This window comes from Acipenser ruthenus, chromosome 12 (genome assembly GCF_902713425.1).
Source record: "Acipenser ruthenus chromosome 12, fAciRut3.2 maternal haplotype, whole genome shotgun sequence".
NCBI lineage: Eukaryota > Metazoa > Chordata > Actinopteri > Acipenseriformes > Acipenseridae > Acipenser > Acipenser ruthenus.
Window position 1 is genome coordinate 29,970,032 of NC_081200.1, and position 12,630 is coordinate 29,982,661.

Consider the following 12,630-nt stretch of genomic DNA (forward strand, 5'->3'; position numbering starts at 1 on the left):
TATATGGCAAATAATCTTGTAGTCCCCATGGTTTCCATTTGGTATACATGCAAAAATAAATGTTTGAAAACTAGATGAGACATTTTACCTCCCAGCTTCTGCTGTTCTGATAAGCATGCTCTCACCTTTTCCATGCAAGAATGCCAAGGAACTCCTGAAACCAATATAATGGGAGGAATCTGCATGTTCTGACTTGCTGTGGAGTCCTGTCAAAATCTAAAAGAAGGGGATTGCTTCATGTGCATTGTTTGAATACCATGGTTTCTAGGGCCAATAAGGTGTTTTAAAATACACAATGAGTCATTCAAATGTCATTCAAAGCTGCCATTGAAAAGAAATTGCAGTATTAAACACACATTTTCCAGCAACGTACAGTAGCGTGCCTAGGCGTTCATTTGAGATCATTTTTAAAAGTTAGATGGCATGCTTCAATTGTAGCATGTCCTTTTGGTATCCAATTGTGAGTGTCAGAACTAACAACCTCTGTTCTTGCTGCAGGTGTAAGTGCAATGGCCACGCCAGCGAATGTTTGAAGAATGAGTATGAGAAGATGGTGTGTAACTGCAAGCACAACACATTTGGTGTGGACTGTGAGAAGTGTCTGCCTTTCTTCAATGACCGGCCATGGAGGAGAGCCACCGCTGAGAACCCCAACGAGTGCCTGCGTAAGACTGTGACCTTCGTTACTTTAGAAAGTTATACGTCATGTTTCAAAGTCTGTTGAAGCAAAAGTGTCTGTGCAAGGCTTGAGATAGGAGTGGGCAGAGAGCAAGAAGTAATAGATATTGCTGTGTATGTGAGAACATGTTTCTCAATATCGGTAAGTTCCACCATTGAGCTCACACCAATCTTGCTGATAACTTCTACTGCATATACCAATTTAAGCTTCTGAAAATCTAAAGGTCTTGTTCTCACACTTTTGCAGCTACACGCTTCCTTCAACCAGGGAGAAAGTGAGGGTGACCAGAATCACACAGTATACATCAAGTATACCATTTTTAAAGCTTGTATTGTCGCATTTAAAAAACGTATATTATTGTTATAAAACAGTATCCTAAATAGAGAGAAATGCTGCCCCACCCTCTTTCATACTCCAGTGCATCTTAGCACAATATTTTCAACTATGGATTTCTAGGATTCCAGTCAGGTCATTGGCATGATGTCAATCTAGCAGAAATTTAAGATATCACTTGTGATTTACCTTCTGCATAAGCTGTTTTTTTAAGAACCAGTATTGGGGAATAACAAATAGAAGGTTCCAGAAGAAAATAAGTGGGAATTCACGAATGATGGGACACTCCAAATACAGTGTATTTTTCCAAAACCGCTGTGAACAACTTGCAAAATGTAAAAAAAAAAAAACATATGAAATTCACTAGGAATCTTCATCTAGGCCAGGAGCAGTCATATGGCAGTGTAGGCCAGCCAGATAGAGAGAGAGAGATGGGGCATTTCTCCTGCCTGAACTGACCAGTCAGCTTCTGCTGAACTCTGCATCAATCGCCCCCCAAAAAATCTGTCCCCTTTTCATGTATTCCTAAAAAATAAACTGGACATTTTCAGTGTTTAAAAAACAAAATTACTTTTTATAATAATTTTTCTTGCAGCATGCAACTGTAACGGCAAGTCCCAGGAGTGTTACTATGACTCTGAGCTGTACCGCGCTACAGGGCACGGTGGACACTGCTTAACCTGTGGTGACAACACTGATGGCCCCAACTGCGAGCGCTGCCGAGATAACTACTACAGACTGGGGGCCGACGGGCGCTGTCTGCCCTGTATCTGCAATCCAGTGGGTACGTGTGCGCCAGGGTTGTGGGTTGATTTATAGATCTGTATTCTTCTTATTTTACTTTTACTTGAAATCATTGTGCAATAATCTCTGTCTGAGAGGCAATAGTTAAATTGTTTCATATTAGATTCTGTATATAGATCCTGCAAGAGAGCAATTACTGGATCGCTAACTCCTGGATATTTGTTCCTTCTCTCTAGGATCCCTGAGTACTCAGTGTGATAATTACGGGCGCTGCAGCTGTAAACCAGGAGTGATCGGTGACAAGTGTGATCGCTGTCAGCCTGGATACCACTCACTCACAGAGGCTGGGTGCAGGTACAAAAATCATTGACGTGGACACTAGGCTAGCAATGCTGGTAAAACTGGATGAACAGTACTTAAAATGGCATGCCAAAATATTGACTGATAAGAGGTTAGTGTGTGTGTGTGATTTGAGTACAATGAGTGTTTTCAGTTCTGCTGTATGGGGAGGATATCCTGGGCTCCTGGGTTTTAATGAGAGGAACTCAGGCACACTTCCACAGTGTATATTGTTTCAAAGCAAGCGCTGGTGGAATTTAAATAGGACTTTGTCTTGGTAGGGTTATGTGTGGTGAATTGAGTTCAGTTAAAATAAACTAGTGTTCGCTCTTGTGGCGCTCCCTTATGCGTGGACATGACGTCTGTTGCTACAGGTGCTTTTTTGCATTTGTGGGTAACCTTTGACCCTGTTCCTCTTATTTTCAGGCCATGCCAGTGCACCCCTGCTGGAAGCACGCAGGAGTGTGATGTTCAGACTGGCCGCTGCCAGTGCAAAGAAAATGTTGAGGGTTTCAACTGCGACAGGTACTGTACCTTCAAAAGAAAATACAAGTTTTCCTTTTTAACGGATGGTGAAATAGAGGGAGCACTGTACATTGTTAATTGGCCTGTTTTGCTGGTCATTTTGTATTGGTCATTCAGAAGCTATATCTGTTGAAGATCCTTGTTCGACATTAAGAGGTTTTTTGTATATAATGGAATGATAGGTGGTAGACGTCCATAAGATACGCATGCAAACTGTTTTACATGTTTGACTGAAAACAGCACACATTCCATCAATGTGGAGGAGAGCATTGCCTTGAAATTTATTCTTAGCCCTCTATGGGCTTATCATGCTGCAGAATGCTGTGGACCCCTGGCTAACTCCTGTGTTCGTGTTATGACCCTTTTAAATTTCCCTACCCCCTGCTTCGAATAACATATTTTAGAAGCACATCTGGTTATTTGTAGCTCTGTGGGTGATTTAGAACCACTCGGGAGACTAGATGTCTGTATTGCTCAAATGCCCATTCTGTGTCACATTACACTTTACCAGTGCTCCACTGAAAAATAGGAAAACATTTTGAATTAGAATTAACTGTCTGTCTGTCTCTCTCTATCTATCTATCTATCTATCTATCTATCTATCTATCTATCTATCTATCTATCGGTAGAGTGACTACTGATCTGATGGGCAGAGAGCTTAGTTTCTAATGTGTCTTTCAGGTGCAAACTTGGATATTTCCACCTGGACCCATTGAACCCCCGAGGCTGCACGGCCTGCTTCTGTTTCACGCACTCTGCAGTCTGCAGCAGCGGGGATGGCTACAGCATTAACACAATCACAGCCACCTTTGATAGAGGTACCTTTTAAAAAAAAAAAAAAGAAAAAAAAAAAGTTTATCAATTGTCTAATACATCTGTGAGATTTCTTAAAGATTTGTGTGAAGAATGTACCGACCAGAAAACTGGAAACTGACAATTTGAGACTCCTTTTTCTGATATGGTCCTGGGTAGGAAAAAAAGGTGAACAACATACTATGGCACATAGCTGCTAAACGTGTACGTGCGTGTGTGTGTGTGTGTGTGTGTCTATATATACAAGAATGTTTAATACTTCATTTTTGTATATATTTTCAGATGCTGAAGGCTGGCGGGGGGAGCAGCGTGATGGCACAGAGGCCCTGGTCCAGTGGTCCCCCAACAGCCGTGAGATCTCCTTGAGATCAGAAGATTACTTCCCTATCTACTTTGTTGCTCCAGGTAAATCGGTAACAGAGGATCCCAGCACAGCCTCACATTACAAGGTTTAATTTGCGTTGTGCATACAAGCCTCTTCACCTCCTACCATTTTTCACATTGATGGACTGTACCTTTTGGTCCAGATCCAAATAATCTGCTTCTGCTCCTCCAGCTCTAATGTATATCAACGGATGTCTGCATAAGGGAGGGTGCAACTTGAAAAAAGATTACAGGGTGGTATATCACTGAGAGGTATTAGATCTGTCGGGAGGAAACGGTGATGTTTTTAAGCTAAACCCCCCTCTCTTTTTTTTTTTTTTTAATTTTGTAGAGAAGTTCCTGGGAAACCAGATGCTGAGCTATGGGCAGAACATTTCTTTCAGTTTCCGCGTGGACCGCCGTGACACGCGCCTGTCTGCAGAGGACGTGGTGCTGGAGGGGGCAGGGTTGCGGGTTGCTGTGCCTCTCATCGCCCAGGGAAATGCCTACCCCAGTGAAAACAAGCAGACCTATGTCTTCAGGTGGGTCAATCAAACTGCAGAACTGCTCTGGGCTGGTCGGAGCACTGGCATGAATAACCAGGATATATACAGATACATCAAGGCACAGTACATAAGTAACAGCCAAGTGCAAGTTTAAAAAAAATAAAAAATACAAGTATTTTTTAACCAAATGTATGCTTTACTCCCTACAGGCTGCACGATGCCACTGACTATCCTTGGAGGCCCAGCCTCGGTCATGCTGATTTCCAGAAGCTGCTTCACAACCTGACTGCAGTAAAGATCCGCGGCACTTACAGTGAGAAAAGTAAGTTCAAATGTCAACTTCTTTATTTAACCGAGTGGGACCCACTGAGGATAGGTTCCCATTATCAGCAAAGACATAGGGAAGAAAGTAGTGAATTGTTTTTTTGAGAGTCTGGGTGTTAAAACCAGTGTCTGTTTCGCTCACATTTTGGCCTTAAATAGGGATTGTTGAGGGCTCAGGTCCAGCTGTAGATTTGAATATAAGGTAAAAGATTAGCATCCTTTTATGGTTGGCTCCAAATAGGCTGGCTATATTCATAGAGCAAAATCATGCTGATTTTTAATGCATATGACTTCAGTGCATCCAGTTTGTTAATGCTTTATTCATTCTACACTGTGTGTTATATTTTGCCTGTTTTTGGAAGAGGTCAATTTCTTGATTAAACATTTAGTCTCAGGTCTGCAGGGATAATCAGAAACTGGTACCTATGCTCAGTTTACACAATATGTCTGAGTGACAGTAAGGGTTTCCTGTGTGTTGTGTTGCAGGTGCTGGTTACTTGGATGATGTCACATTGACGACTGCCCGTCCTGGTCCCGGGACCCCTGCCCACTGGGTGGAAAAGTGTACCTGCCCCACTGGTTACCTAGGCCAGTTCTGTGAGCAGTGCGCCCCTGGCTACAAGAGAGCCAACCCCAGCCTTGGATCATTCAGCTCCTGTGAGCCCTGTAACTGCCATGGACACAGCGACACATGTGACCCAGAATCTGGTAAGCAAAAAATACTGTGCCATGTTATACATGCATACTGATGCATTGCAGTGATGAATAATGAATACAAATTCCTCTTGTATCTTGGTACAGACTTCCAAAGAAAGAAAGCCGTACAACTGTAGCCTTGCTGTAATGTATATCAAGGGGAAGATGTAGTATTAGAAGATCATTTTGTGTTTTTTGTAATAGTAGCATATATTTTGAAACTAGACTGACATTTACACTGCCTTGTGGAATCCTTTTCTGATTTACATTTGGACCACTTTCAAGTCATTGCAGTCGGTTTATGGGATATCCCTGAATTTGTGCTTCTTTTTTGTTCCTGTTTTAAGGCAATTGCTACTGCAGAGATCACACAGATGGCCTCAACTGTGAGCGATGTGAGGATGGTTACTATGGAGACTCAACTACTGGGAACCCTACAGATTGCAAGCCCTGTCCCTGCCCGGGCGGATCCAGCTGTGCCATCGTCCCAAAGACAAAAGAGGTTGTGTGTACCAACTGCCCCACTGGCACTACAGGTGAGGTGCCTCGTCATAGAATTCACTGCCGTCTGTAGATAATCAAATGTGACTTGTATTTTAATATAAAAATATTGCAATGTTGTTTTTTAGATTTCTTTAAGCATGTTGTATTATGTACAGTGTGCCAACATACAGTTATGGTATGTGATGGTATTAAAAACACTAGCTGACAGTATATCCCACAATTTCCCACTTGTCTTCTGCAGGCAAGCGATGTGAGCTGTGTGACGATGGCTACTTCGGGGACCCCTTGGGTGAGAATGGCCCTATCCGAGCCTGTAGAGCATGCCAGTGCAACAACAACATCGACCCCAACGCTGTGGGCAACTGTGACCGGCAGACTGGGGAGTGCCTGAAGTGCATCTACAACACTGCCGGCTTCTACTGCGACCGCTGCAACGATGGTTTCTTCGGCAACGCATTGAACACCGACACTGCCGACAAGTGCAAACGTGAGGGCCTTTTCTTTGCATTTCGCATTTTTGCCAGCTCTAGCGAATGCCTCCAAAGGCAAAACATGCTGCTAGCTACGTACTTGATGATAACATGCAAATGTGCTTGGGACCGCTTACTTTTTTTTGCAGAATACTGTGTGCAGTGATATCAGGTAATGAGGCATAGTGCTTTTAGTAAGTTCTAGCTGACTCCAGGGTCTTCTCTCTCACCTCAGCGTGTAGCTGCTCTCCATATGGCACTGTGGACAGACAGACCACCTGCTCCCAGGTCACTGGCCAGTGCGAATGTCTGCCTCACGTCACCAACCGAGACTGTAGTGCCTGCCAACCCGGCTTCTACAACCTGCTCAGTGGCCAGGGCTGTGAACGGTAAGCAAGGAAACCAGCACCTAAACTGTGTCTCGGTTTGTTATGCTGTCAGTCCACTAGTCCATACTGTGCATGCCGTTTACTGCCATTGGAATCCCCCCCAAGAGTATTTTACCCATACAATAGACAATGACTACTGTCAAAGTACTACTCTCCAATGTATGTTACTTTTAAATAATTCTAGTTTCACAGAGCATTCATGGCACAAATGTATTAATACATTCCTAATTAGTTTAAAAAAATAAACTGCATTCTAGTAAATTTCGCAAATGTCAACATTTTAAATGTGTTTTTGAAAACATTCCTGTATTTTTTTTATACCTTTTTATTATTTAGCCAATATGTTTGTGTTTACATGGTTCAAATGTTGTGTCAATTGACCTGTGTCATCATTGCTGCCCCACAGATGTGATTGTAATGCTGTTGGCTCCACGAACGGTCAGTGTGATATCCACAGTGGTCAGTGCGAGTGCCAGCCTGGGATCACTGGTCAGCAATGTGAGCGATGTGAGGTCAACCACTTTGGCTTCGGACCGGAAGGATGCAAACGTAAGAAGCTTGTTACTTTCACCATTCGACTCCTGCTCTGTCTTTTTGACCTGCATGAAAGCCTCTGTAATAGTTTACACACTGTGATGTGACTGCTTGAAGCTATAAAGCATGTGGTGGACAGGGCAGCTGTCTGTTGCCAGTTTACATCCCAGTCATAGCCACTTAACAAATGGGTGGCAAAGTACCAATAATACAATACACATACCTTTAGGGAAATCCCTGTCCTGGCATAGTTTTTATTACTCATTCCATTGCCTGCATGTTTTCTTCATTCTCATGGCTGTGCTTGTTTTGTGCCCCCCACTAGCCTGTGACTGTGACCCAGAGGGCTCTCGGACCCTGCAGTGCAAACAGGATGGCCGCTGTGAGTGCAGGGAAGGCTTTGTGGGAAACCGCTGTGACATGTGTGAGGAGAACTACTTCTACAACCGCTCACGGCCTGGCTGTCAGGAGTGTCCTGCCTGCTACTCGCTGGTGAAGGAGAAGGTAAGCCCTCTGAACGGCTCCTTCAGCAAAGGAAACCTTGGCGACTCTTTATTGCCTGGGGAGAGACACCTAAGGGGTCCTATTTTCATTTGTGTTCATTCCAGCAATCCTGCTATATCATGTACCAATCTTGATATCCACATTCACGTTGCAAATCGGGGATTCAAAATAACCAATATGGAATACCCAGGTCATTCTCCTTCATTAAAGATCCAGATTGCGAAGAGTGTCTTCACAGTACACAGTTCCATTGGGCTTTCCTGGCTCATTCACAGTTATTAAAAGCAGAGCATTAGAAGTATCATCTCTCCCCTAGGTGAACCAGCAGAGGCAGAAGCTACGTGAGCTGGAGAACCTGATTGAAAACCTTGGCTCCAGCCAGGAGACGGTGAGCGACAAGGCATTCGAGGACCGGCTCAAGGACGCTGAGAAAGCCATCATGGACCTGCTGCAGGATGCTCAGAACAGCAAGGGTGAGAATCCTACTAGGGGACACTAGAGGGCTGTAATCTGAAAAACAGTAAGGAAGGCTGCAGCATTTCAGGCCTAGCTTTATAGGTATAATTAAATATATATTATGAGGTGCAATAGGTTCAATAAAATTGATGACAAGACTGGAGCAAACGCCTGGACTGGAATAACCCAACCCTATACACTAAAAGGGTAACTAAGATGTATCTGTCACATAATGGTAAACGGTAAAACCAATATTAATTGCATGTGTTTAATATTTTAATGTGCTTGCCTTTGAAAATCTTCCCCTTTTAGATGTAGATAAAGGCCTTCTTGACCGTCTGGGTGAAATCAACAACACCCTGACCACTCAGTATGGCCGACTGCAGAACATTAACAGCACAGTGGCGAGCACAGGAACCCTGGCAGACAGGTCCCGAGACCGCGTGCGGGAAGCAGAGAACCTGATTGAGAATGCCCGGCGTGAGCTGGAGAAGGCCAAGGACGCCATCTTGAAAGTGGTAAGTGTTTCATTTGCAATAGACAGCAACCTGATGTCGACTGATCCCCCGCATCAAAAGCTCTGACTCGTTCCAAAACTGATCTATTTCCTTTTTCTTATCGCTTCGTACAGGACATCAAACCTCCGACCTCGACTGGGGATCCCAACAATATGACCCTGTTGGCCGAGGAGGCTCGCAAACTAGCAGACAAGTAAGGGAGTTAAACCTGTCCATTCATTCAGCTTTTTTATGCTGATACACTGCCCTGCGGTGACACCTGCTGGTAGATATCACGGTCTCCTGGTTCTTATCATTTGCTTCATTTTCCAACCAGGCATAAGAAAGAAGCAGATGAAATTGAGAAGACAGCTAAGAGTGCCAATGACACCTCCACTGAAGCCTACAATCTGCTACTGAAGACACTGGCTGGTGAGGGACAGACCAGCAAGGACATTGATGATCTCAACAAAAAGTAAGTACAGAACCCGCAGCCTTACTGTTGAACATTAAATGAACCCCTGACATAGGAGTTACAAACGAGGCAATGTCTGTACACAAGGTAGAATACAGATTATAAAATAAAGTTAAATGGAAAAGGTGCGGTCAAGAGCTTGGATCTGTCAAGAATTTTTTTTTGTGTTTTTGTCAGTGACTTAATGACTTTATTCCTGGCATGTGTCCAACTGTTTTTGAATAATGTGCTTGGCTTGTTTTCAGGTACAATGAAGCGAAGAGCATTGCCAAGGACCTAGAGAAGCAGGCCAACAAGGTCCATGCTGAGGCAGAGGAAGCTGGAAACAAAGCATTGCAGATCTATGCCAACCTGACCAGCCTGCCGCCAGTGGACACAAAGGCACTTGAAGTAAGTATCCTGTTAACTGTCTAATTTAATCCATACCTATCCGGAGCTTGAAGCCCTGCCTCTTTGCAGTGGCCTCTTTATTGGTAGGTGTAGCTAAGACTTGTAGCACAAGCCCCCATCTTCTGATTTGTCTTCTGATTTGCCATCTTTTTCATCTGGTTAAAACTATTTAAAATGTCTACATCTGGTACTGTCTAGTGTCTTTTAAATATGGCTTATGAGTGAGAAAGGAGTGCAATTAACAGTTATACAATTCTCCCACTTTTAGAACGAGGCAAACAAGATCAAGAAGGAAGCTGCGGAACTAGACTCCCTGATTGACAGGAAGGCTAAGGACTATGAAGACCTGAGAGATGACCTCCGAGGGAAGGAAATGGAGGTTCAAAAGCTTCTGGACAAAGGAAAAACCGAGCAGCAGGTATGTGCCGCACAAACTGTCAAACATGATTCGCACACTATACGAGTACACAGCATTCACCGCCTAGGCTTCCCTACAGCAGGGATATTGTGTGCTATGGGGCACTTTTTAGATGAACATGTTATGGTCTGCTTTTTAATAACTGTATATCCTCAGCTAATTCTGATCCTCATCATATCAATATAAGTAGTAGGTGTTATGACTTTTTTAAAGTTTATCCATTTCCAGTAGAAATACACTTTACCTCCCTCTTTGCAGACCGCAGACCAGCTGCTTGCTCGAGCAGATGCAGCCAAGGCCCTGGCTGAGGAGGCCGCTAAGAAAGGGAGAGCCACTTACCAGGAGGCACATGACATTCTCGCCAACCTGAATGGTAAGAGCAGGGCTCCCCTGCTGCTTTCTGTAGACTTGTCACCTGTAGTACCTATCATGCTGAGTTTATAACATATCCTTTAAAGCCTGAAAGCGGACTGGCAAGCAGAAAGGACACAAGTTTCCATCTTCCCTAAGCTCACATCTACATGCACTTAAGTTTTTGTTTAGTTTTAGCTTATGGTATACTGGTACATATCTGGTAAAATGCACCTTTTTTATTGCTACTTTTGAGTGACTGTCGTGAGAGCTAATGTGCTTCTTGCCATGTGAATTCTTAGATTTTGACAGACGAGTGAATGACAATAAGACAGCAGCGGAGGATGCAATGAAGAAGATCCCGGGGATCAACGCAACCATCATCGCAGCCAATGAGAAAACCAAGCAGGCAGAGGCAGCCCTTGGCAACGCTGGGGCAGACGCCAAGGAGGCAAAAAAAAAGGCAGAAGAGGCTGAGAAGATTGCCAGTGCTGTGCAGAAGGTAGGGTTAGGGTTACTATAATCATAAGCTGTTTTTCAATGTTTTTAATACATACTCTGTCACAGACTTTGGTGATCCAGAATCATCTTCCATCAGTCAAGCTCAGGTTTAATGTGGGAATAGACGGGTGGAGTCTGCCACTGCAAACCTTTTGGCACAGTATGATCAAATCAGTGATTACTACACAAACGGTACAGTACATTGACATTGACATACTACCTTGATGAGCTTGCGCTGAATTGATGTGCCTGTTACCTACAGAATGCTGCAAAGACCAAGTCGGATGCAGAGCAAACCTTTGATGATACAATGAAGCTGGACGATGAAGTGAACAACATGATGGACCAGCTGAAGGCAGCTGAGGACGATCTGGCCAAGAAGAAGGCAGAGGCTGACCAGGACATGATGATGGCAGGCATGGTGAGTCCAGGGACCCGGGGATGGGGTGCCTGTGGTATAGGGTATCTAAAAACCCAGAAATTGCAGTTAAAAGCCTTTATATTTTCAAGCCAGCAATGTACAGTATAACAAAGATAATTGTTGTCTCTTGTTCTGTAGGCCTCCCAGGCTGCCCAAGAAGCTGAAGATAATGCCAGAAAAGCAAAGAATGCAGTGAAGAATGTCTTGGGCACCATTAATGATCTGCTCAAACAACTAGGTAACCATCACCACTTCTACAAGGTTACAGTAGAGATCTAGAAATATGTATGCACAAATCCTCAGTGTATACTATATAGTATATGGAAATACTGTATATGCTGTCTTTACACATTTGTGCTTTCCATAGAAAACATAACCTTGTTTCTGTTTTTTTCCTCATGGTACAGTGTGTTAAATAATTTTATATGAAAATTTACATTTGCATTCTTTTAAAATATGGATGTGTTTTAGATAAGTTGCTGACCTATTTTTTTTTTTTGTTGTTTATCTTTCACTCTGTAGGTGACATTGACAATGTGGACCTCAACAAGCTGAAGGAGATTGAGGAATTGCTGGCCAAGGCCAAGAACCAAATGAAGGACAACGAACTGGACCGGAAACTGGCCGAGCTGAACGGCGCTGCAAAGCAGCAAGAGGACATGATCAAGGACTACGACCGGCAGATTGGGGAGATCAGAGCGGATATTGACAACCTGGAAGACATCAAGAACACACTACCTTCTGGCTGTTTCAACACCCCCTCCATAGAGACACCCTAACCTACGTGCAACCCCCACTTTAACAGCCCCTCATCTAATATCAGAAGTGACAATGCCTTACTTTACCAACATCTTTTTTTGTTTTGTTTTAATTAATTCAATACAGAACACCAGCATCTTTTTGGATTTTTTTTATTACATTTTTTAATAATTTGGATAAAAGAATTTGGATTAAAAATAATAATAAGATCTGCAGCTTTTTGCTATGATGCGGTGCAGAATACAAAAGAAAATCCTTTTTTTTGTTGTTTTTGTTTTTGTTGGTGTCTGGTTCCAATGGTGTGGTTGATGAGTGACAGATCTACAGTGTAGAATCCAGATGACTGGGAACTGTTTTGTTTTTTCTCCAAGGAAGGCCATGTGGGTCTAACCAACAGGCACTCCCTTACTTAACCTAACAGACTTAACAGACCTGTACACACAAGTTATTCACAACCAGCTTCTCTTGGTTTCTGTTTTCAAAGTCTCTGGATTAAATAAGCTATACATGTAGGTTTGTCTCTCGTCTTTAAAGAAAAAAAGTAAATTATATATATATATATATATATATATATATATATATATATATATATATATATATATATATAATATATAAATTTACTTTTTTTTTTCCAGGTAT

The 12,630-nt window shown here is 43.0% G+C and overlaps 1 protein-coding gene across 1 annotated transcript in view; it reads left to right on the forward strand.

Moving 5' to 3' along the window:
* Positions 1 to 12,176, forward strand: part of LOC117417323 (laminin subunit gamma-1-like) — a 62,558-nt gene extending 50,382 nt beyond the window's left edge. Inside the window, exons 4-28 of the mRNA XM_034029385.3 lie at positions 499 to 665; positions 1,608 to 1,796; positions 1,993 to 2,110; positions 2,522 to 2,620; positions 3,302 to 3,438; positions 3,716 to 3,838; positions 4,149 to 4,338; positions 4,512 to 4,624; positions 5,113 to 5,334; positions 5,670 to 5,858; positions 6,068 to 6,313; positions 6,532 to 6,685; positions 7,092 to 7,234; positions 7,545 to 7,723; positions 8,040 to 8,196; positions 8,492 to 8,697; positions 8,811 to 8,890; positions 9,014 to 9,151; positions 9,397 to 9,541; positions 9,810 to 9,959; positions 10,218 to 10,332; positions 10,613 to 10,812; positions 11,074 to 11,232; positions 11,371 to 11,470; positions 11,755 to 12,176. Of these exons, the coding sequence (XP_033885276.3) occupies positions 499 to 665; positions 1,608 to 1,796; positions 1,993 to 2,110; positions 2,522 to 2,620; positions 3,302 to 3,438; positions 3,716 to 3,838; positions 4,149 to 4,338; positions 4,512 to 4,624; positions 5,113 to 5,334; positions 5,670 to 5,858; positions 6,068 to 6,313; positions 6,532 to 6,685; positions 7,092 to 7,234; positions 7,545 to 7,723; positions 8,040 to 8,196; positions 8,492 to 8,697; positions 8,811 to 8,890; positions 9,014 to 9,151; positions 9,397 to 9,541; positions 9,810 to 9,959; positions 10,218 to 10,332; positions 10,613 to 10,812; positions 11,074 to 11,232; positions 11,371 to 11,470; positions 11,755 to 12,011 (3,976 nt within the window). The 3' untranslated portion in view covers positions 12,012 to 12,176. The remainder of the gene's footprint in view (positions 1 to 498; positions 666 to 1,607; positions 1,797 to 1,992; positions 2,111 to 2,521; positions 2,621 to 3,301; positions 3,439 to 3,715; positions 3,839 to 4,148; positions 4,339 to 4,511; positions 4,625 to 5,112; positions 5,335 to 5,669; positions 5,859 to 6,067; positions 6,314 to 6,531; positions 6,686 to 7,091; positions 7,235 to 7,544; positions 7,724 to 8,039; positions 8,197 to 8,491; positions 8,698 to 8,810; positions 8,891 to 9,013; positions 9,152 to 9,396; positions 9,542 to 9,809; positions 9,960 to 10,217; positions 10,333 to 10,612; positions 10,813 to 11,073; positions 11,233 to 11,370; positions 11,471 to 11,754) is intronic.
* The last annotated feature ends 454 nt before the right edge of the window (positions 12,177 to 12,630 follow it).